The 25150-nt window shown below is 43.9% G+C and overlaps 1 protein-coding gene across 1 annotated transcript in view; it reads left to right on the top strand.

The window, feature by feature from the left end:
• LOC117528617 (plexin domain-containing protein 1-like) overlaps positions 1-25150 on the top strand; it is a 51424-nt gene that overhangs the window by 16715 nt on the left and 9559 nt on the right. Inside the window, exons 3-4 of the mRNA XM_034191239.1 lie at positions 12081-12229; positions 12506-12649. Of these exons, the coding sequence (XP_034047130.1) occupies positions 12081-12229; positions 12506-12649 (293 nt within the window). The remainder of the gene's footprint in view (positions 1-12080; positions 12230-12505; positions 12650-25150) is intronic.

Raw genomic sequence — 25150 nt, 5'->3', positions numbered from 1 at the left:
TGGAAGTTGAAAATGGTCCATGACAAGGCTCCAACCTGCAAAGCTGATCTGGCAACAGCAATCAGAGAAAGTTGGAGCCAGATTGATGAAGAGTACTGTTTGTCACTCATTAAGTCCATGCCTCAGAGACTGCAAGCTGTTATAAAAGCCAGAGGTGGTGCAACAAAATACTAGTGATGTGTTGGAGCGTTCTTTTGTTTTTCATGATTCCATCATTTTTTCCTCAGAATTGAGTGAGTCCATATTTTTTTCCCTCTGCTTGGTCTAAAAAAGTAACCGTTACTGACTGCCACAATTTTTTTTTTCTAGATTTCTTATAGTGTTTCTTAAAGCCAGAAAGTTGCCATTTGAAATGACTTTAGTTTTGTGTCATGTCTGTGATCTGCTGTTTTTCTACAAAATTAAACAACTGAATGAACATCCTCCGAGGACGGTGATTCCATAATTTTTGCCAGGGGTTGTAAAATACCATCTGAAGCTATAATGTCTAAAATCTCATCTTCGTGGAGTCACTTATGATCGCCTTTCAGTTTGGATTATACTTACCACACAGACTAGCCGATCCTTGCAAAATTCTGTGAACAAATAGATTAACAAATTCATGATGGGAAACTTTCTGATTAACAAAAATAAATAAATACACACTGTCAGGTGAGCGTTAAACTTGGAGCGAAAGCAAAGAATCACTTACACTTCACCTAAACGATTCACGCTCAAATGATTAACCCGACCTTTGTCGATTGAGAATGAAAAGTTTATTAATGTTGAGCAGCAACGAGGTCCACAAGTGGATGCCCACCGTGTTCTTGGAAACATTTTAAACATGCTAAAACAAAATGCAAATGTTGAGCCAACCACGGCTACATTAGGTCCACTAGCACGCAGTTGCTGCTCACCATCGCCGGTCAATGTCAGCGGCCAGAAGCACCGTCTCTTCTGGATCCCTTGGGCATGAAGAAATGTAGACAATGTGTCTTGACCATGCACCAGCGGTGACGCAATCGCAGAGTCCCATTGACTTTATATAGGCTACATCATCTGACGTCACAAACGTTGACTATCAGCTCCAGCCAGGGTATACTACTTCTCCTTGGAGTGTGCCGCTAATGGGACTGCCGTCTGATGATGCAAATTTAACCAGTGGACCGTCGCCAAACTCAGAGCTCTGCCAGTACGTTGCCCTTTGCCGAGTTATGTCGACCTGCATTGAAGACAGGTAATGTGTACCCGTGGAGTGAGTCTTTGCCAGCGTGACGCGCAACCCAGTCCAGTCGAAGATTCAAGGTTCTCTACTCTGGAAACCACCTGGACAACTGAGAGCCTTCACAGAAACATTAAATTGATTTGTTGAATTAATATAAAAGTGCTTATGATATGTAGTTTCATATTTTCAGAAAAATGAAGCAAAAGCGGAACAATGCAGTTATTTCCCCTCGTTTCCTATGGGACATTGTGCCCCAGTACCAGACTGTGGTCTGTGGACCCCGGTATGGTGGCCCTGAAGTGCAAAACAGCAAATCGCACAGCACAACAGCAAAAGAGAAACGACAACAACATTAACCAAAACGGAAAAGGTAGGTACCTTCAAGCAACATGAATCGTAGCTGATTGGACAGTGGTCCGTCCTATCCTGTGAACCAGAAGACCGTATACTCAGGCGCCAGACGAACAGAAAACAAACATGCCGTGATGTATTGCCAAAACTGTGGCAAAGCGTTCGAGAAAAACCCAAACTTTTGCAGTGATTATGGTAAAAGGCTAAAAGTCAGTGACGACACTCGCGCAACCTTCAAGTTTAAGAGCACATACGTTTTCACTAGCGGTGCTCATATTTTGATAACATGTAAACCTTCTGGTTCACAAGACAGACCACCGTCCAATCAGTGATGATTCGTGTCGCCCGAAGGTACCTACCTTTTCCGTTTTGGTTAATGTTTTTGTTTCTCTCTTGCTGTTGTGTTTTGGACTTCAGGGCCACTGTACCCCTGGCCTAAATATTAGCACAGGACAGTCTTTTTGTACCATAAAATAGTCAAATTTTAAGTCTAACCATACAAGATTTTTTTTCCCCCTAAGAAAAGCCATATTTGTTTTGTTGTTGTGATTTCCTCGTGATGTCACTGGGGTTCATTTTAATGCACCAGTATATAAAATATTCAAATTATATTATCACATGACAAAAATCGCTTCATCCCATGATTGATGAGGTTTTCTCACAACACTCATGCCATTCACTGTTAAATCACTAAACAAAATGTATAAAAAAAATTATACACTAACAAATCATCTATGAGCAAGATAAGAAAATGATAATGCTGTACTAGTTGCTTGCATGTATGATATATTGATAGCAGTAAATGTATTTCTTTATTGAAAAGCCCCCCACACACACACAGCCAATTACAGGCCCCAGACTAACTTTCAGTAGTGGCACAGTTCCCCCTCACTCGTCCATGAGCCATTTCTGCAAAAATGTTTTCTTGTGATCACAACTAATATTTAAATATTACATTTCCATGTGAAAAAACTGTAACGGGGGGGGGGGGGGGGGGGCACTAGTATTGTGCATTCTCCTTAGAAAAACAACCCATAATTATTGAAGTGCAAATTTGACTTAACCACCAGTTACGCATTCCGATTACATATAAACATGGACAGAAATAAAAATGCACGATGTTCATCACATTTTACTCACTTCAGCAGTTTGTGAATCATCCACCCTGAAACAGTGATAATTTCAAATAATTTTTTAAATTCTATTTAAGTCGGCAGTGTGGGAAAAATAATCTCTTTCAAGTTACCACACAATTTTGAAACGCTGTATCTTGGGAAAAGACCAGTTGAACTGGTAGAACAATGGAAGAAATACATGTACAATATATACTATTGGCAGCCGGAAAGAAAAGTATTACAAGGAAGTGGTTAAGTGATACTGCCCCCACCCTGGACGAGTGGATGAATGCTGTCCATGATATTTATGTTATGGAAAAATTGTCGTCTTTTAAGCTTGAAGTTGATAAATTTTCCAAATACTGGAAAGCCTTTATAGAATTTATTACCCCATTTAGATCCGACTTTAACTGAAGGTAATTGCTGAAACCATTGCATTGTTTGTTATTGTTCCCATTTTTGTAATTTTAATTTCTATTTTTTTTTGCTTTGTACATTTAAAACGTAAAACTGTTAAGTACGTACAGTGAATTGATCTATTTGGAAAAAAAGGGCTAATAGTTATTTTCATTGTATTATTGATATGTCAATGTATGATAAATTCTGCCCTCAATAAAAATGGGGAAAAAATAATTTCTATTTAAGTCAGCAAAACCATAGTGGTGAAGTTCGCCATGGTGCATAAAATATTCTTTTTTATTGTAATAAATACAGAAATGAGGTTCCTGCAAAACATAGAAACCCATGTGTAATATAGATAAGACCCCTCTCCAAATTATGCATAACTTTACACCTTCTGTATATTTCTGTGTTTCTGAACAACAAGCAATGTGGAAACTTCACCAATACACTCACCAGCAATGTATGTGATAACATTCTCCACTACAGGTGACAATTTATACAACCCCTGGCAAAAATTATGGAATCACCGGCCTCTGAGGATGTTCATTCAGTTGTTTAATTTTGTAGAAAAAAAGCAGATCACAGATATGACACAAAACTAAAGTCATTTAAAATGGCAACTTTCTGGCTTTAAGAAACACTATAAGAAATCAAGAAAAAAGATTGTGGCAGTCAGTAACGGTTACTTTTTTAGAACAAGCAGAGGAAAAAAAATATGGAATCACTCAATTCTGAGGAAAAAAATTATGGAATCACCCTGTACATTTTCATCCCCAAAACTAACACCTGCATCAGATCAGATCTGCTCTTTAGTCTGCATCTAAAAAGGAGTGATCACACCTTGGAGAGCTGTTGCACCAAGTGGACTGACATGAATCATGGCTCCAACACGAGAGATGTCAATTGAAACAAAGGAGAGGATTATCAAACTCTTAAAAAAGAGTAAATCATCATGCAATGTTGCAAAAGATGTTGGTTGTTCACAGTCAGCTGTGTCTAAACTCTGGACCAAATACAAACATGGGAAGGTTGTTAAAGGCAAACATACTGGTAGACCAAAGAAGACATCAAAGCGTCAAGACAGAAAACTTAAAGCAATATGTCTCAAAAATCGAAAATGCACAACAAAACAAATGAGGAACGAATGGGAGGAAACTGGAGTCAACGTCTGACCGAACTGTAAGAAACCGCCTAAAGGAAATGGGATTTACATACAGAAAAGCTAAACGAAAGGCATCATTAACACCTAAACAGAAAAAAACAAGGTTACAATGGGCTAAGGAAAAGCAATTGTGGACTGTGGATGACTGGATCAAAGTCATTCAGTGATGAATGAATCTCGAATCTGCATTGGGCAAGGTGATGATGCTGGAACTTTTGTTTGGTGCCGTTCCATTGAGATTTATAAAGATGACTGCCTGAAGAGAACATGTAAATTTCCACAGTCATTGATGATATGGGGCTGCATGTCAGGTAAAGGCACTGGGGAGATGGCTGTCATTACATCATCAATAAATGCACAAGTTTGTGTTGATATTTTGGACAATTGAAAGGATGTTTGGGGATGATGAAATCATTTCACAAGATGATAATGCATCTTGCCATAGAGCAAAAACTGCAAAAACATTCCTTGCAAAAAGACACATAGGGTCAATGTCAATGAGCAGATCTGATTTGATGCAGGTGTTAATTTGGGGGATGAAAATTTACAGGGTGATTCCATAATTTTTTTCCTCTGCTTGGTCTAAAAAAAGTAACCGTTACTGACTGCCACAATCTTTTTTTCTTGATTTCTTATAGTGTCTTAAAGCCAGAAAGTTGCCATTTGAAATGACTTTAGTTTTGTGTCATGTCTGTGATCTGCTTTTTTTTCTACAAAATTAAACAACTGAATGAACATCCTCTGAGGCCAGTGATTCCATAATTTTTGCCAGGAGTTGTAGAAGTCATAGTCATGGTCCAGATGCACCAACCTTTTCTTCAGGTTCGTTAGCATTTTATTTTTTCAAGGCTAACTGAAGGAGCCACTTCAAGTCACAACTTTTGGCATTTTCGGCTACATTTGGGACCCTCCTAGGGCCTGCGCCCTGAATAAGCCCAACGCTAAGTGGGAGAACTCCATCCATACATTCCTATATCATAAGATCAATGAGGCTTACTGAGGGTGCACAAAGATATTCAAAGGTCAAAATCCACATTTCGACTATGTCACTGTTTTGGCCCCTTTAACCCCTACCCTAAAAAGGGCTGTAATTTTCCTCCCGAATGGATTTTTGGATTAAAAAAAAAATAAAAATTTTTTTGTCCATTTGGACAATACATCTTCCCCTTAAAAAAAAAAAAAAAAACACATCAGTAGCCTACTGAAACATATCACCACCCATTTGAAAGTTAGATTTCGGCTCTTAATTTATACTAATTAATAGACAAATTGGACCTAAACAACGCTTCATGTTTTCATAATACAATGTCTTGTCCACAAAAACAAAGATGTGAAATAAATTATATTTTTATCCAAACACCATAGTTTATTTTTTTGAGAAAATTCGCAGATTTTAGTGGAATTACTTTTGCTTCTTTGAATTAAGGGTACCCTGGTATCGCCAATATAAGAAATCACACCAAAGAGGAAGGGGGTGGGACATAGGTCTGGACTAGTACTACCTGAAGATGAGGTGGGAAGATGAACTTAGTGGGCTCAAAGTGTTTGCCGCACAGCAGGCTGCTCGGCCCAGGGTCCCAGTGGTATTTCTTCTTCCAGGCATTGTACCTATCCCACTGTTTCAGGGTTTGGGAACCTGTTGACACATATTTGGATCAAATATTACACAGTACATACTAAACAATATTTAAATTTGAGGCTGGTAAAAGTCATTAAAACATCAACAGTACTGTATGGCAGACCAAAGGAAAATTAAGTGAGAATCTATATGATGCACAAATAGCATCAGTTCAATGGATCAAGATTTTCACAGAGTATCTTGTTATATATTACAGTGATCAAGTCAATAACAGCAGAGAGGTCAAGACAATAACTATTTATGGAAGGATATCCCTCTGGCTTTGCTGTGAGAATTCGTGTAGTTGTAGCATTCCCACGCATAACATGGCACCCTTGGATTTTTTTTTTTTTTTACCTTGCTCAACTTTCCAGTGACAATTTCTTCTTCGACTCTGATAGTAATTTTTATTATCATGATCCTGGTTTGCTGCTTGAAGCTGAAAGGCTGATCAACAATTATCAATGACAGTAACAGACATGCCAACTTCTGGGGGAGAAATTCTGGGTCACTAGCACTTCATTTAATGAAATGGTTAAAATACTAAAAAAAAAAAAAAAAAAATTCAGGGTCTGACCCAGGTAAACCGGGTCACTTGCATGTATGCTGTAGCAATTCAATTGACAATCAGCCAACTGCCAATGCCATTGTTTTAAAAACAAGTCATTTACTAAGGATGCGTATAAAAATTCTATCCCATACCTCCAACAGCCAAGAGCAATGCGAATTGCAGGGAACGCCCTGTGCAACTCCCAAAATGCAGTCACATGCAATTATGCAGAACCTAATCTAGATGCTGGCCTACTTGCCCACATCCCTACATGTACTTGATTTCACCGTTGTCAAAAATCAGTCTCAGACACTCTGGTGTTCAATCACAACAAGCTGACTTTACATCACGTTCAACATAGATTTTGATGACAAACCGTGAAAGATGAGGGGTCATTTCAACATCACTGTCATCAGTCACGCATCTGTGCTTGAAGACCCTCCTGTCCTGTGAACCAACAGCATTTCCTGTATATTCATTTTGTGAATTGTTCAGTAATTTATGTTTGTAGCATGGCCCAAGCAGAGGGTCACCCCTTTGAGTCTGGTCTGCTTGATGTTTCTTCCTCAAGAGGGAGTTTTTCCCTCAACACTGTTGCTCTGGGGGTTAGTAAGGTTAGACCTTACTTGTGTGAAGCACCTTGAGGCAACTCTTGTGATTTGATGCTATATAAATGAAAATAAATTTAAAATCAGTTCAATAACAATGTCAAACCATGTCTTGTCACAATGCCACAATCTGCTCTGGGTTTTGGTCAAATCTGTCGACTTTATACAGAAAACAGTTTTACATGTGCTACAATAACTTCATAACTTATTTAAACATTATTAACCAAAATAATTCACATTCTTACCAAAACTCCAGCGAAATTTCAGATTTCTGCTCATCTGTTCTGAGGGAGCGTGCAGAAGAACTGCTGTGCATTCAACCTTCCAAGATAGACAGCTCAGCGAGCTAGGTCACGTGACCAAAATACCAGTCCATTATGAGATCATACTCTCACGTGCACCACTAGCTCAGGCAGTGAATGCTCTTGTTTTGGCCAAACGATATAGTGTCTGTATATTCTGTGTTAGTACCCGCCCGCTGTGCTTGATAAACTCCTGAGCAAAACGTAATTAGATAATTTAAAAAACTAGATAATTGCGATATATTCCTGTGAGATAATGAGCATCTCATCTAAACCAATTCTAACATTTACCAGTAATACAATTATAAGGGTAACTGAAGTTTTAAGAGTGGTAGTAATAAGTATTTACAAAACTTAAAAGTTTTGGAGCAACTTCACCTAATATCGCTCAAGCACATTGTAAACATTGACACAATGGAGTTTGATGTGGAAGGGTTAAGAAATATACGATTGGAATAGTTTACCATTTACAGTTGGCAATTAAAGACTTGGATGTTAACTTTGTGTTAAAGTCAGAACAAGAAGCTACACTGAAAGCGATCAATCTGGGAGGAAACACATTCTGCATGTCACCCACAAGTAGGCATTTGCTTTAATTTTCACCAGGAAAAGTCTTATGATTTCGCCATGATTTTTTTTATTTTCATATTACAAAACTTTTGGCCTTAAGCTCCATAAGCAGTGTGGTCATGGTTTCTAATCTTCGCAACAGCGCCTCCTTCTGTTTGTGGAGGACCGCGTTGCTAGCTTAAATAGCTAGCATACCAAGAAAAAAAAAAAACTCACTAGTTACGTTTTAAGTAGATAAAGTGTCTGAGCTCAGGCTTCCTGACAGGGCCACTGAAAGACCAAGTAGCGTCGCCCAGCTCAGTTTAATCTGCTCAGTTCGTGTCCGGACATGAAGACACCGGAGCAGCAGAGACGAACTCTTCGCGGCAGCCTCGCTGACCACGGCGGCGGTTTCACGGCGTTTCTGTCCAGAACTGAGCGCTGCGGAGTGAGTCGCCTCGCTTTTTTTCAACTGGGACACATTCTGCACTACACAAATAACCTCCTGTAGTTCACTGAAAGCAGAGACCGAAAAAACAGCGAACGTTCCGTACAGAAGGTGAACCATATTTAGGGTTAGGTTAAACACTCCGCAAAGAAAAGCCCGCCCCCATCCTGGGCTTTTATAGTCTGCTCTGATGTGACGTCATGTAGCGTAAAGCGTGTAAAACAGACGCAAGGACGATTACCGTAATACTTTCAAAAGACTTGTAAGATTCCAAAATAAGCACACTCTTTCTTTTTTCAATAAATGAATAAATACATACATACGTAAGTATCAAAAATCATATTTTTTTTAAACTTGGTTATTTTAAGTACAACCCCAGTTCCAATGAAGTTGGGACGTTGTGTAAAATATAAATAAAAACAGAATACACTGATTTGCAAATCCTCTTCAACCTATATTCAATTGAATACACCACAAAGACAAGATATTTAATGTTCAAACTGATAAACTTTATTGTTTTTGTGCAAATATTTGCTCATTTTGAAATGGATGCCTGCAACATGTTTCAAAAAAGCTGGGACAGTGGTATGTTTACCACTGTGTTACATCACCTTTCCTTCTAACAACACTCAATAAGCGTTTGGGAACTGAGGACACTAATTGTTGAAGCTTTGTAGGTGGAATTCTTTCCCATTCTTTCTTGATGTACGACTTCAGTTGTTCAACAGTCCGGGGTCTCCGTTGTTGTATTTTGAACTTCATAATGCACCACACATTTTCAGTGGGTGACAGGTCTGGACTGCAGGCAGGCCAGTCTAGTACCCGCACTCTTTTACTACGAAGCCACGCTGTTGTAACACGTGCAGAATGTGGCTTGGCATTGTCTTTCTGAAATAAGGAGCGACGTCCCTGAAAAAGACATTGCTTGGATGGCAGCATGTGTTGCTCCAAAATCTAGATGTACCTTTCAGCACTGATGGTGCCATCACAGATGTGTAAGTTGCCCATGCCATCGGCACTAACACACCCCCAAACCATCACAGATGCTGGCTTTTGAACTTTGCACTGGTAACAATCTGGATGGTCTTTTTCCTCTTTTGTCCAGAGGACACAACATCCATGATTTCCAAAAACAATTTGAAATGTGGACTCATCAGACCACAGCACACTTTTCAATTTGCGTTTGTTCATTTCAAATGAGCTCGGGCCCAGAGAAGGCGGCGGTGTTTCTGGATGTTGTTGATGTATGGCTTTCACTTTGCATGGTAGAGTTTTAACTTGCACTTGTAGATGTAGTGATGAACTGTGTTAACTGACAACGGTTTTCTGAAGTGTTCCTGAGCCCACGCGGTAAGATCCTTTACACAATGATATCAGCTTTTAATGCAGTGCCATCTGAGAGATCAAAGGTCATGGGCATTCAATGTTGGTTTTGGGCCTTGCCGCTTACGTGTAGAAAGTTCTCCAGATTCTCTGAATCTTCTGATTATATTATGGACTCTAGATGATGGAATCCCTAAATTCCTCGCAACTGAACATTGAAAAACATTGTTCTTAAACTGTTGGACTAGTTTTTCATGCAGTTGTTCACAATGTAGTGATCCTCTCCCCCTCTTTGCTTGTGAATGGCTGAGCCTGTTGGGGATGCTCCTTTTATACTAATCATGACACTCACCTGTTTCCAATTAGGTGTTCTTTGAGCATTCATCAACTTCCCCAGTCTTTTGTTGCCCCGTCCCAACTTTTTTGAAACATGTTGCAGGCATCCATTTCAAAATGAGCAAATATTGGCACAAAAACAGCAAAGTTTATCAGTTTGAACATTAAATATCTTGTCTTTGTGGTGTATTCAATTGAATATAGGTTGAAGAGGATTTCCAAATCATTGTATTCTGTTTTTCTTTACGTTACACAACGTCCCAACTTCATTGGAATTTAGGTTGTAAAGTCCAAGAAATAATCAGCAACTTGGAAATGTTGTGTCCTTACCCTCATTTGTCTAAAACTAACTGGCTGTAAAAGTGATAATTTAATTGTGTCTTGATTAAAAAAATGAGTACTCATAGCATCCAAACTATTATTTTGTGTTTTATAATTTTATTTTATTCAAATCATGTTGCACAAGTATATTTTTTACTTTTACATTAAATTACATAATTTGTAAAAATAAATAAATAAATAAATAAAATACTGTAAGCAAGCACGATTTTTTTGTTCATTTTATTTGTTGTAGTAAAGCAACAAATCATATAAATGTTTAAGTGTAATTTAATAACTATTATGAAATCATCAGCCTTCAGAGTCCAACCAGCTTGTTTGTGCAAATATTAGAAACATGCAATTTTTCAACACAACAAACTCCAATTTTTAATTTTTTTAGCAATATTGCTGGTGTCACAGACCAAACGGTCCCCCCTAAAAATCAGTCTTCACTGCGCATGCATCATTTCAAAGCGTCAAGGAATATTGCCTCGTTTTTGCTTAAAATGACCTTGTTTCTGCTTAAAACTGTCTTTAGAATCATTTAAGTGGTTTTACCTTGTCATCTGATGGTGAATAATCCCATTAATCCATTTGATCTCTTTGGATGAAGAGACTGTCTCAGACGTGCTGCTGTGGTCCGAAATGATGCATGCACAGTGGGAGGCAGAGTGGACCAATTTTTAGGGGGGGACCATTCTGCAATACCAGTAATTGTGGTGGAGCTTAAAGTGTCTCAGATTGTGAAATGATTGGCACCTCTGCAAACTGTTACACAAAGAACACAATCTGAGATTTCTAATGCCTGCCAATCCAGATCTGGACTACCTTCAAAATTCAGTGGAGACTTCCATGGCCTAATATCTGTCTGTGGTGCAAATTTGGTGAGAGTCCATGAAGTAGTTTTGAAGTAATCCCTCAAAGCGTATATAAAGTGAAATCTTGATCCAGAATCTGGATCCAGATCCGGATCACCTCCAAAATTTAATGGAGTCTTTCATGGCCTAATATGTGTCTGTGGGGAAAATTTAATCAAAATCCATGAAGTAGTTTTGATGTATTCCTGCTAACAGTCAGACAGACAAATAAACGCCGATGATTTTATCACGTTGTTGGTGGACGTAATAACTTCTCCTGCAGCAACTGCCTTCATCAGATTCTCAGTAATAACTGTTAGAGCTCAGAACCCAGAATGTCTTACGGACAGAGATGTCCAAGTCCACATTGAAGTCCTGCTATAAACATACATCAGATGTTCCTTTTCCCCACTTCAAAGAAAGTTATAACGTGGTGCTAAAATAAAAATAAAATTAAAAAAAAATCCCAACATCAGCTATAAAGTAGCTTTCATTCTGTGGTTTTCAACACGTGTCTGTAAAGAAAGACCCGTCATAAATGGATAAAAACACCTCCCTCCCTCAGCTGGTTTTCCAGTGACGGTTACAGTGTTTGTAGGATTTGACAGCTTCTTTCAAACATCTGTGGAAGTTATTTCCAGTGGTTTTGTCTATATTAAACAATAGTTTTACCTGACACGGCTGAGACTAACACTTTCTACAGCAAACTGTAATTTTTTTTTATGGCTGACTGAGTACTGTAAACATCCTGAAGAAAACTGGCACTTCACATGTTGCCGTGAACGCTGCTGCCAGGGCCAAAAGGTTCCTTTTGCTCTCTTTTCATGTTGAAATGGGATTACAAAATGTTTCAACGCTCCCAGAAGATACGTCTGCAGCACCTGATCAGGACAACATGTTATTTAACTTAATATACACCTTATTTCTTGGACAGACAATGGACAGATAGTGACCTCAAAACAGTCTGAGAAGTTACCAAGAGGTCATCCGACGTCATCTTCAGGGTATTCTCGGATCAACAGGGCCGTCGTGGGTGGAGAGGTAGCCATCAACACCCTGCCTGACAATATGACACGTGTTGTGGTGAGTGCCGTGCCACAATGGCCCTGTGTGATGGTTTGTGGCATTTATTACGTTTTTGGCTTTTGTATGTCAGATTTGTTTCCACTGGAGTCTAACACTACCCTCTCCTGGAAAGCAAAATGTAGTCTTTTCCACTCACTTGATCAAAAAGATGGCAACGTATGAATAAATTCCAGAGTCCAGACTGACATGAACTCAGTTAGAACCTTACAACCTAAAGTATTCTATCCAAAAACAGTTTTTTTATGCCTTTCTCTGTGTTTTTCTGTTCAAAAGGAGGATTCTGGCAGGTACTATACATGGCGTAGCTTTGGTCCCAATGACCAGCGCACACATGAACTCTGGGTAGACATGAGTGACACCCGACACGGCCAAGTTAGAGTCCATGGCATTTTATCCAATACTCACAAACAGGCTGCGGTGAGTCACACGTACTCCAAAATACATTACCTCCCTCACTGACTTCACAGGTTATGTATAAAAAAATATTTTAACCAGACACTGGAATCTCTCCGAAGAATATCAGCAAGAGTGAAGGGGAAAGTTTACCGGACAGTAGTGACACCATCTATGTTGTACGGTTTAGAGACGGTGGCACTAACAAAAAGACAGGAGGCAGAATGAACATATCAGAGAGACAGCTCAGGTGGGACGATTTGGAGACAAAGTCAGAGAGGCGAGATTGAGATGGTTTGGACATGTGCAGAGGAGAGACCCAGGGTATATAGGGAGAAGGATGCTGAGGATGGAGCCACCAGGCAGGAGGAGAAGAGGGAGGCCAAAGAGGAGGTTTATGGATGTGCTGAGGGAGGACATGCAGGTGGTTGGTGTGACAGAGGAAGTTACAGAGGACAGGGTGAGATGGAAATGATTGATCTGCTGTGGCGACTCCTAACGGGAACAGCCGAAAGACAAAGAAGAAGACACTGGAATCACTGGATGTTCTGATTGCAGTACTTGAGAACCTGGGTGAAGAGTTGGACTGTTTGGGTTTGACATGGTCCTGGATTGGACTCAGATCTAGGCTTTCAGTGACTTCCTGGAGCCAACAGACAGAAGCAAACTGTTTGGAGGAAAAGTGTCAAATTTGCAGAGATTCAAGTCGTTTGGGTCCAGGTGCTTCCTGTCTTACTGTATGATTGTGAGACTTGGCTGCAAACATGAGGCTGAGTGCATGTCTTTAGTACATGGTCTCCTCTGAGGATCTTCAGGTGTTGTTAGAATGATTTTGTGTCAAAGACGCTGTTACTTAGGTAGACTCAGAAAAGGCTACTTACATTGTGAGGCAATGACAGTTAAGACATTTTGGATGTTTCCCTGAGCATAATCTAGTACACAGGTGCCTCAGTGTTGAAAACCCCAGTAAACTGTGAAAGGCAAAGGGTCCACCCATGTATCACTTGGCCAACGGCTATTTTTGTAAGGTTGAGATGGACTGGTGGTCTGTCTGGCTGGTTGCCATCCAGGACCCAAGGCAGTTCTATAGTGTGGTGGATGCAGAGATACATGGCACCAGAGCATGTTCCCAAACCTGGCTTAACCTAACATTTACTACTGCATGTTGTAATTTTGAGTTTATTGTTTAATTATTCCCAACATAGAAAACAATCACCACATCAGATCAGTTATGGATCCGCATGTTGATCTGGCACAAGTTTTACGCCGGATGCCCAGGGTGGAACCAAAAACATTTTACTCTGAAAACAAGCACACTAATTGCTTGTCCACCACATAACCATAAACTGGTTTACTGCAACTGTGATTCTTTACATTCTGTTAAACTTATTTCTTCCATAGAACTATTTTGCTGGCATCCATCTGGGTTAAACATCAAAACAGGAATTTTTGTAGTGACTCAAGGGCAAGGCAAAGACCCCATTGTAGAGAACCACAATGATAAATGGTTTGAACAGGTTTTATTGTCCAGTTAATATTAAGTAGAGTATAGCAGCAAAACATGACAGACAGGATGGTCTATACACAGGCTCAGGTCCAGTACACAATAATGAGTCTAATGCTAACTCAGTTTGTTTGAGGGGAAATGCAAGAGAATAATCTAGAGCTAGTCACTGTTTGAAAACCATGTTTCATATACAGCAACAGTCTTTTGAGGCATTTAGTAGTAGGATTGTTCAAAACACAAAATGGTTCAAAGTCCAGGAATGTTGATACCATAGAGTTCAAAGGGGCAGACAAAAATCAGGCATCTGGAAAGACAGCAAGAGTCAATAAGGGGAGATCAGTAACACTGGAACAAGAGCAGAAACAGCAGTCAAAAGGAGAAGTCCAAAATGACAGCAAGAATCAGAAACATGCAGTCAAACACTGTAACATGAACGCTAGAGAGCAGGACAGAACATATTACAATCTGGCAAGGAGGAGACTGTTGTGTGGGCCGCTGAAGAGGAGGTACTGCTGGCCCACCACCACAAGATGGCGCCCTGCTTGAAGTGCGGGCTTCAAGCACGAGAGGGCGTCGGAGCGACTGGGAGTGACAGCTGTCACTCATCATCTGTACCAGCTGTCACTCATCCACTACTCAACACCATCACCATAAAGGCCGGACTGCAACTCCACCTCCCCACGGAGAAATCAGCTACCCTAAAGGTAATTTCTCTGCTGACTTAAAACTGAATAATAGTCTGAACTCTTTTGCAGCCGTTTTCCTGTGGTGTTGCCTTATCTGTGGCTTTGGCGTTTGGTGTGGACTGCGACGGCTTCACCTCACACCCCAACCAGATAAGTGGTTTTCCAGGAGCTGTACGAGTGTGTTATTGGAGGTGGAGGTTCTCCCTCCTTACAGGACACAGACTGAAGAATTACTGAGTGTGCAAACTCACACTCACCTGCATTGTTTCTGTTCTCTCTGCCAGCAGTACCAGGTCTGACAGCTGGAGACGGTGGCCACCTGGGGACCCAGGACTTGGCGGCTCCGGTGTTCTTCAGATCCGTTGGTGGTGGAAGCCGTGTGGGATCCGACTCATTTCTGGACGGACGTCTCCTATCCTCGAGCCTGCCCACACGTCACTCAACGTATAATTGACTGTTTTTCCAAACCTGTTTTGTCTGTATTCCGTTGTGCACGTCATAACATTAAATTGTTACTGTTTTGGCTTATCCATTGCCCGTTCATTTACGCCCCCTGTTGTGGGTCCGTGTTCCTACACTTTCACAACAGGATTTCTCGGCCAGCGTCATGGATCCCGAGGGGCGTCAACCATCGCTTGAACAGCCAATGGAAGAACGAGGTGCACAGGCGCCAGCAGGAAGCGTGTTAGGTGAGCTGCAGCACATCTTAACCGCTTTTACTGCTCGGTTGGACTTAGTTACCGAGCAGAGCATTATTCTCAATCGAAGGATGGAGGCTCTCACCGCCCAGGTGGAAGCGCATGCTCAGGGCGCTGCTGCAACACCTCCTCCTGCTGACCGAATGCCAGAAACAGACATTCCACTGGTCGTTCAATGAACCCCCCCACCTTCCCCTGAAGCATACATAAGCCCTCCGGAGCCGTACGGAGGCTGTGTCGAGACATGCGCGGACTTCTTGATGCAGTGCTTGCTCGTCTTTTCACAGCGTCCCGTCATGTACGCGTCAGACGCTAGCCGGGTGGCTTACATTATAAATTTGCTTCGAGGAGAGGCACGCGCCTGGGCTACGGCGCTCTGGGAGCAGAATTCACGGCTCCTAATGACATATGCTGGGTTTGTGAGGGAGTTCCGACAGGTGTTCGACCACCCTCATAGAGGCGAGACCACTTCAAGCGTGCTGCTGTCGATAAGACAGGGGTGTCGGAGCGCAACGAAGTATGCAGTCAACTTCCGCATCGCGGCAGCGCGAGCCGGCTGGAATGCTGTTGCGCTCCACGCCGCCTTCGTAAACGGACTGTCTCTGGTCCTTAAGGAGCACCTGGTGGCGAAGGACGAGCCGCGGGATTTAGACGGACTTATCGACCTGGTTATACGGTTAGACAACCGATTAACAGAACACCGACGGGAGCGAGACGAAGGGCGTGGTCAGGCACAAGCCGTCCCTCTTCCTCCCGGGTCTGAAAGGGAGCCGTCTTCCCCATGCTCCACAGCCAGGGCACTCCACGTGACGACAGCTCCCCCTGCTGACATTGTTAGAGAGACGAGCAGGGCCAAACGGCGATCAGATCAGAAACAAAGGAGGCTGGTTCGTGGGGAGTGTTTTCTCTGCAGCTCAACCGAGCACACACAGAAAAAATGCCCCAAATGGTCAATACAGCAGCACTCGTCCTTAGATACTGGGCTAAGGGTGGGTCACAATACCCACGCGGGGAGACCCCGAAAATCTGCACGCATCCCAGTCACGATCCTGAGTGGGGATCTAACCCTTCACGCCCCAGCACTGGTGGACACGGGGTCGGAGGGGAATCTGCTGGATAGCAGATGGGCAAAGGAGGTTGGGCTCCCTCTAGTGGCCTTACCGTCACCATTGTCGGTGCGGGCACTAGATGGCACCCTTCTTCCACTAATCACACTCCAGACACAGCCAGTGACATTGGTGGTGTCTGGTAATCACAGGGAGGAGATTGTGTTTTATGTAACACCTTCTACCTCACGAGTGATTTTGGGTTTTCCATGGGTGATAAAACACAATCCCCGGATTGATTGGCCGTCTGGGGTTGTGGTTCAGTGGAGTGAAACCTGCCACCGGGAGTGTTTAGGATCCTCGGTTCCACCCGGTGTGACAGCTAAGGAGGAGGTTTTAGTCCCCCCCAATCTGGCGGCGGTGCCAGCCGAGTACTATGACCTTGCTGACGTCTTCAGCAAGGATCTGGCACTCACGCTGCCCCCGCACCGTCCGTATGATTGTGCCATTGATTTGATACCGGGCGCTGAGTACCCGTCCAGCAGGCTGTACAACCTCTCACGTCTGGAACGCGAATCAATGGAGACCTACATCCGGGACTCGTTAGCTGCCGGGTTGATCCGAAACTCCACCTCCCCGATGGGTGCTGGTTTATTTTTTGTGGGCAAGAAGGACGGCAGACTCTGTCCATGCATTGATTACAGAGGGCTGAACGAGATCACGGTTCGCAACCGATACCCATTACCGCTGTTGGATTCAGTGTTCACGCCCTTGCATGGAGCCCAAATTTTCACTAAACTGGATCTCAGGAATGCTTATCACCTGGTTCGGATCCGGGAGGGAGACGAGTGGAAGATGGCATTTAACACCCCATTAGGTCACTTTGAGTACCTGGTCATGCCGTTCGGCCTCACCAATGCGCCCGCGACGTTCCAGGCCTTGGTTAATGACGTCTTGCGGGACTTCCTGCATCGGTTTGTCTTCGTATATCTAGACGATATACTCATCTTCTCCCCGGATCCTGAGACCCATGTCCAGCATGTACGTCAGGTCCTGCAGCGGTTGTTGGAGAACCGGCTGTTTGTGAAGGGCGAGAAGTGCGAGTTCCACCGCACTTCTTTGTCCTTCCTGGGGTTCATAATCTCCTCCAACTCTGTCGCCCCTGATCCGGCCAAGGTTGCGGCGGTGAGAGACTGGCCCCAACCAACAAACCGAAGGAAACTGCAACAGTTCCTCGGTTTTGCGAATTTTTACCGGAGGTTCATCAAGGGCTACAGTCAGGTAGTTAGCCCCCTGACAGCCCTAACCTCCACTAAAGTCCCCTTCACCTGGTCGGATCGGTGCGAAGCCGCATTTAGGGAGTTGAAACGCCGGTTCTCGACTGCACCAGTTCTGGTGCAGCCCGATCCAAAACACCAGTTTATAGTCGAAGTGGATGCCTCTGACTCAGGGATAGGAGCCGTGCTATCCCAGAGCGGGGAGTCCGACAAGGTTCTCCACCCATGTGCCTAATTTTCCCGCAGGTTGACCCCGGCTGAAAGGAACTATGACATCTGCAATCAGGAACTTCTTGCAGTGAAGGGGGCTCTGGAGGAGTGGAGACACCTGTTGGAGGGAGCTTCGGTACCATTTACAGTTTTCACGGACCATCGGAACCTGGAGTACATTCGGACCGCCAAGCGTCTGAACCCCAGGCAAGCCCGCTGGTCACTGTTCTTCGGGCGTTTTGACTTTCAGATCACATATCGCCCCGGGACGAAGAACCAACGATCTGATGCCCTGTCCCGGGTGCACGAGGAGGAAGTCAGGACCGAGCTGTCAGACCCGACGGAAACCATCATCCCAGAGTCCACTGTCGTGGCCACCCTCACCTGGGACGTGGAGAAGACCGTCCGGGAGGCCCTGACATGGAACCCGGACCCGGGAACCGGTCCGAAGAACAAGTTGTATGTCCCACCAGAGGCCAGGGCTGCAGTCCTAGACTTCTGTCACGGTTCCAAGCTCTCCTGTCATCTAGGGGTGCGAAGAACCATGGCAGTGGTAAGGCAGCGCTTCTGGTGGGCGTCTCTGGAAGCCGACGTCCGGGAATACGTCCAGGCCTGCACCACCTGCGCCAGGGGCAAGGCTGACCATCATAAGGCCCCAGGCCTCCTCCAGCCTTTGCCCGTGCCTCATCGCCCCTGGTCTCACATCGGCCTGGACTTCGTCACGGGCCTCCCGCCGTCCCAGGGCATGACCACCATCTTCGCGATAGTGGACCGGCTCTCCAAGGCGGCCCACTTCGTGGCCCTCCCGAAGCTCCCGACGGCCCAGGAGACTGCAGACCTCCTGGTCCACCACGTCGCGCATCTGCATTGTATCACTTCCTGTTCCGGAGCACAGCGGTGTTTTGCTGCATCTGTTAGCTGTTTAATCTGCGCAGTTAGATTGATCTAGTTATCTAGATTACGATTTGTTTCCCAGTGTAATCTTTACGTGCCTTAACTAAAGCACTCCCTCTGCTGAATCACCTCTAAATTATTTACACATTATTCACTTTGCGTGTTTTTAGGAATCCGCTAGCTTAGCGTAGCTACTAGCTCTTAGCCGATTTAGCATGGCGGCTTCTCCTGTCTCTCCCGCACTTTTCTGCTCTGGGTGTGAAATGTTTAGTTATTCCTCGGCCTCCTTTAGCAGTAACGGTACTTGTAATAAGTGTAGCTTATTCGTAGCTTTGGAGGCCAGGCTGGGCGAATTGGAGACTCGGCTCCGCACCGTGGAAAATTCTACAGCTAGCCAGGCCTCTGTAGTCGGTGCGGACCAAGGTAGCTTAGCCGCCGTTAGTTACCCCCTGGCAGATCCCGAGCAGCCGGGAAAGCAGGCTGACTGGGTGACTGTGAGGAGGAAGTGTAGTTCTAAACAGAAGCCCTGTGTACACCGCCAACCCATTCACATCTCTAACCGTTTTTCCCCACTCGACGACACACCCGCCGAGGATCAACTCTGGTTATTGGCGACTCTGTTTTGCGAAATGTGAAGTTAGCGACACCAGCAACCATAGTCAATTGTCTTCCGGGGGCCAGAGCAGGCGACATTGAAGGAAATTTGAAACTGCTGGCTAAGGCTAAGCGTAAATTTGGTAAGATTGTAATTCACGTCGGCAGTAATGACACCCGGTTACGCCAATCGGAGGTCACTAAAATTAACATTAATCGGTGTGTAACTTTGCAAAAAACAATGTCGGACTCTGTAGTTTTCCTCTGGGCCCCTCCCCAATCAGACCGGGAGTGACATGTTTAGCCGCATGTTCTCCTTGAATTGCTGGCTGTCTGAGTGGTGTCCAAAAAATGAGGTGGGCTTCATAGATAATTGGCAAAGCTTCTGGGGAAAACCTGGTCTTGTTAGGAGAGACGGCATCCATCCCACTTTGGATGGAGCAGCTCTCATTTCTAGAAATCTGGCCAATTTTCTTAAATCCTCCAAACCGTGACTATCCAGGGTTGGGACCAGGAAGCAGAGTTGTAGTCTTACACACCTCTCTGCAGCTTCTCTCCCCCTACCATCCCCTCATTACCCCATCCCCGTAGAGACGGTGCCTGCTCCCAGACTACCAATAACCAGCAAAAATCTATTTAAGCATAAAAATTCAAAAAGAAAAAATAATATAGCACCTTCAACTGCACCACAGACTAAAACAGTTAAATGTGGTCTATTAAACATTAGGTCTCTCTCTTCTAAGTCCCTGTTGGTAAATGATATAATAATTGATCAACATATTGATTTATTCTGCCTTACAGAAACCTGGTTACAGCAGGATGAATATGTTAGTTTAAATGAGTCAACACCCCCGAGTCACACTAACTGTCAGAATGCTCGTAGCACGGGCCGGGGCGGAGGATTAGCAGCAATCTTCCATTCCAGCTTATTAATTAATCAAAAACCCAGACAGAGCTTTAATTCATTTGAAAGCTTGACTCTTAGTCTTGTCCATCCAAATTGGAAGTCCCAAAAACCAGTTTTATTTGTTATTATCTATCGTCCACCTGGTAGTTACTGTGAGTTTCTCTGTGAATTTTCAGACCTTTTGTCTGACTTAGTGCTTAGCTCAGATAAGATAATTATAGTGGGCGATTTTAACATCCACACAGATGCTGAGAATGACAGCCTCAACACTGCATTTAATCTATTATTAGACTCTATTGGCTTTGCTCAAAAAGTAAATGAGTCCACCCACCACTTTAATCATATCTTAGATCTTGTTCTGACTTATGGTATGGAAATAGAAGACTTAACAGTATTCCCTGAAAACTCCCTTCTGTCTGATCATTTCTTAATAACATTTACATTTACTCTGATGGACTACCCAGCAGTGGGGAATAAGTTTCATTACACTAGAAGTCTTTCAGAAAGCGCTGTAACTAGGTTTAAGGATATGATTCCTTCTTTATGTTCTCTAATGCCATATACCAACACAGTGCAGAGTAGCTACCTAAACTCTGTAAGTGAGATAGAGTATCTCGTCAATAGTTTTACATCCTCATTGAAGACAACTTTGGATGCTGTAGGTCCTCTGAAAAAGAGAGCTTTGAATCAGAAGTGCCTGACTCCGTGGTATAACTCACAAACTCGTAGCTTAAAGCAGATAACCCGTAAGTTGGAGAGGAAATGGCGTCTCACTAACTTAGAAGATCTTCACTTAGCCTGGAAAAAGAGTCTGTTGCTCTATAAAAAAAGCCCTCCATAAAGCTAGGACATCTTTCTACTCATCACTAATTGAAGAAAATAAGAACAACCCCAGGTTTCTTTTCAGCACTGTAGCCAGGCTGACAAAGAGTCAGAGCTCTATTGAGTTGAGTATTCCATTAACTTTAACTAGTAATGACTTCATGACTTTCTTTGCTAACAAAATTTTAACTATTAGAGAAAAAATTACTCATAACCATCCCAAAGACGTATCGTTATCTTTGGCTGCTTTCAGTGATGCCGGTATTTGGTTAGACTCTTTCTCTCCGATTGTTCTGTCTGAGTTATTTTCATTAGTTACTTCATCCAAACCATCAACATGTTTATTAGACCCCATTCCTACCAGGCTGCTCAAGGAAGCCCTACCATTATTTAATGCTTCGATCTTAAATATGATCAATCTATCTTTGTTAGTTGGCTATGTACCACAGGCTTTTAAGGTGGCAGTAATTAAACCATTACTTAAAAAGCCATCACTTGACCCAGCTATCTTAGCTAATTATAGGCCAATCTCCAACCTTCCTTTCTCTCAAAAATTCTTGAAAGGGTAGTTGTAAAACAGCTAACTGATCATCTGCAGAGGAATGGTCTATTTGAAGAGTTTCAGTCAGGTTTTAGAATTCATCATAGTACAGAAACAGCATTAGTGAAGGTTACAAATGATCTTCTTATGGCCTCAGACAGTGGACTCATCTCTGTGCTTGTTCTGTTAGACCTCAGTGCTGCTTTTGATACTGTTGACCATAAAATTTTATTACAGAGATTAGAGCATGCCATAGGTATTAAAGGCACTGCGCTGCGGTGGTTTGAATCATATTTGTCTAATAGATTACAATTTGTTCATGTAAATGGGGAATCTTCTTCACAGACTAAAGTTAATTATGGAGTTCCACAAGGTTCTGTGCTAGGACCAATTTTATTCACTTTATACATGCTTCCCTTAGGCAGTATTATTAGACGGTATTGCTTAAATTTTCATTGTTACGCAGATGATACCCAGCTTTATCTATCCATGAAGCCAGAGGACACACACCAATTAGCTAAACTGCAGGATTGTGTTACAGACATAAAGACATGGATGACCTCTAATTTCCTGCTTTTAAACTCAGATAAAACTGAAGTTATTGTACTTGGCCCCACAAATCTTAGAAACATGATGTCTAACCAGATCCTTACTGTGGATGGCATTACCCTGACCTCTAGTAATACTGTGAGAAATCTTGGAGTCATTTTTGATCAGGATATGTCATTCAAGGCGCATATTAAACAAATATGTAGGACTGCTTTTTTGCATTTACGCAATATCTCTAAAATCAGAAAGGTCTTGTCTCAGAGTGATGCTGAAAAAACTAATTCATGCATTTATTTCCTCTAGGCTGGACTATTGTAATTCATTATTATCAGGTTGTCCTAAAAGTTCCCTAAAAAGCCTTCAGTTAATTCAAAAATGCTGCAGCTAGAGTGCTGACGGGGACTAGAAGGAGAGAGCATATCTCACCCATATTGGCCTCTCTTCATTGGCTTCCTGTTAATTCTAGAATAGAATTTAAAATTCTTCTTCTTACTTATAAGGTTTGAATAATCAGGTCCCATCTTATCTTAGGGACCTCGTAGTACCATATCACCCCAATAGAGCGCTTCGCTCTCAGACTGCAGGCTTACTTGTAGTTCCTAGGGTTTGTAAGAGTAGAATGGGAGGCAGAGCCTTCAGCTTTCAGGCTCCTCTCCTGTGGAACCAGCTCCCAATTCAGATCAGGGAGACAGACACCCTCTCTACTTTTAAGATTAGGCTTAAAACTTTCCTTTTTGCTAAAGCTTATAGTTAGGGCTGGATCAGGTGACCCTGAACCATCCCTTAGTTATGCTGCTATAGACGTAGACTGCTGGGGGGTTCCCATGATGCACTGTTTCTTTCTCTTTTTGCTCTGTATGCACCACTCTGCATTTAATCATTAGTGATCGATCTCTGCTCCCCTCCACAGCATGTCTTTTTCCTGGCTCTCTCCCTCAGCCCCAACCAGTCCCAGCAGAAGACTGCCCCTCCCTGAGCCTGGTTCTGCTGGAGGTTTCTCCTGTTAAAAGGGAGTTTTTCCTTCCCACTGTAGCCAAGTGCTTGCTCACAGGGGGTCGTTTTGACCGTTGGGGTTTACATAATTATTGTATGGCCTTGCCTTACAATATAAAGCGCCTTGGGGCAACTGTTTGTTGTGATTTGGCGCTATATAAAAAAATTGATTGATTGATTGATTGATTGATTCCATTGGACATCGTCTCGGATCGTGGTCCTCAGTTCTCCTCTCAAGTCTGGAGGAGTTTCTGCAGGGAACTGGGGGCCACCGTAAGTCTCTCGTCCGGGTACCATCCTCAGACGAACGGACAGGCAGAGCGGGCGAACCAGGATTTGGAGCAGGCCCTCCGCTGCGTGACCTCCGCGCACCCGACGGCCTGGAGCAACCATCTGGCCTGGATCGAGTCCGCTCACAATAGTCAAGTATCATCTGCTACCGGCCTCTCCCCGTTTGAGGTGTGTTTGGGGTACCAGCCCCCATTGTTCCCGCTGGTGGAGGGAGAGGTCAGGGTGCCCTCAGTCCAGGCCCATCTGAGGAGGTTCCGTCGGGTGTGGCGTACCGCCCGCTCTGCCCTGCTCAAAGCCTGGACTAGGGCCAAGGCCCATGCAGACCGCCGGTGTTCCCCGGCCCCTGCATACCTGCCCGGGCAGGAGGTTTGGCTATCCACAAAGGACATCCCCCTGCAGGTGGAATCCCAGAAGCTAAAGGACAGGTTCATAGGACCTTTTACCATACTCAAAGTCCTCATTCCGGCCGCAGTGAAGCTGAAGCTGCCAGCTTCACTGCGGATACACCCCGTTTTTCATGTGTCAAGACTCAAGCCCTGCCATACCTCACCACTGTGTGCCCCTGGACCAGCGCCGCCTCCTGCCCGGATCATCGACGGGGAGCCCGCGTGGACAGTACGCTGGCTCCTGGACATCCGTCGAAAGGGCCGGGGGTTCCAGTATCTGGTGGACTGGGAGGGTTATGGACCCGAAGAGCGCTCCTGGGTGAAGAGGAGCTTCATCCTGGACCCGGCCCTCCTGGCCGACTTCTACACCCGTCACCCGGACAAGCCTGGTCGGGGCGCCAGGAGGCGCCCGTTGAGGGGGGGGGTCCTGTTGTGTGGGCCGCTGAAGAGGAAGTACTGCTGGCCCACCACCACAAGATGGCACCCTGCTTGAAGTGCGGGCTTCAAGCACGAGAGTGCGTTGGAGCGACCAGGAGTGACAGCTGTCACTCATCATCTGTACCAGCTGTTGCTCATCCACTACTCAACACCATCACCATAAAGGCCGGACTGCAACTCCACCTCCCCGCGGAGAAATCAGCTACCCTAAAGGTAATTTCTCTGCTGACTTAAAACTGAATAATAGTCTGAACTCTTTTGCAGCCGTTTTCCTGTGGTGTTGCCTTATCTGTGGCTTTGGCGTTTGGTGTGGACTGCGACGGCTTTGCCTCACACCCCAACCAGATAAGTGGTTTTCTAGGAGCTGTACGAGTGTGTTATTGGAGGTGGAGGTTCTCCCTCCTTACAGGACACAGACTGAAGAATTACTGAGTGTGCGAACTCACACTCACCTGCATTGTTTCTGTTCTCTCTGCCAGCAGTACCAGGTCTGACAGCTGGAGATGGTGGCCACCTGGGGACCCAGGATGTGGCGGCTCCGGTGTTCTTCAGATCCATTGGTGGTGGAAGCCGTGTGGGATCCGGCTCATTTCTGGACGGATGTCTCCTATCCTCGAGCCTGCCCACACGTCACTCAACGTATAATTGATTTTGTCTGTATTCCATTGTACGTCATAACATTAAAT

This window comes from Thalassophryne amazonica, chromosome 16, assembly GCF_902500255.1.
Source record: "Thalassophryne amazonica chromosome 16, fThaAma1.1, whole genome shotgun sequence".
In the NCBI taxonomy this organism is placed as follows: Eukaryota; Metazoa; Chordata; class Actinopteri; order Batrachoidiformes; family Batrachoididae; genus Thalassophryne; species Thalassophryne amazonica.
The sequence above is the reverse complement of the archived record's forward strand: the minus strand, read 5'-3'. Positions and strand labels throughout refer to the sequence as shown.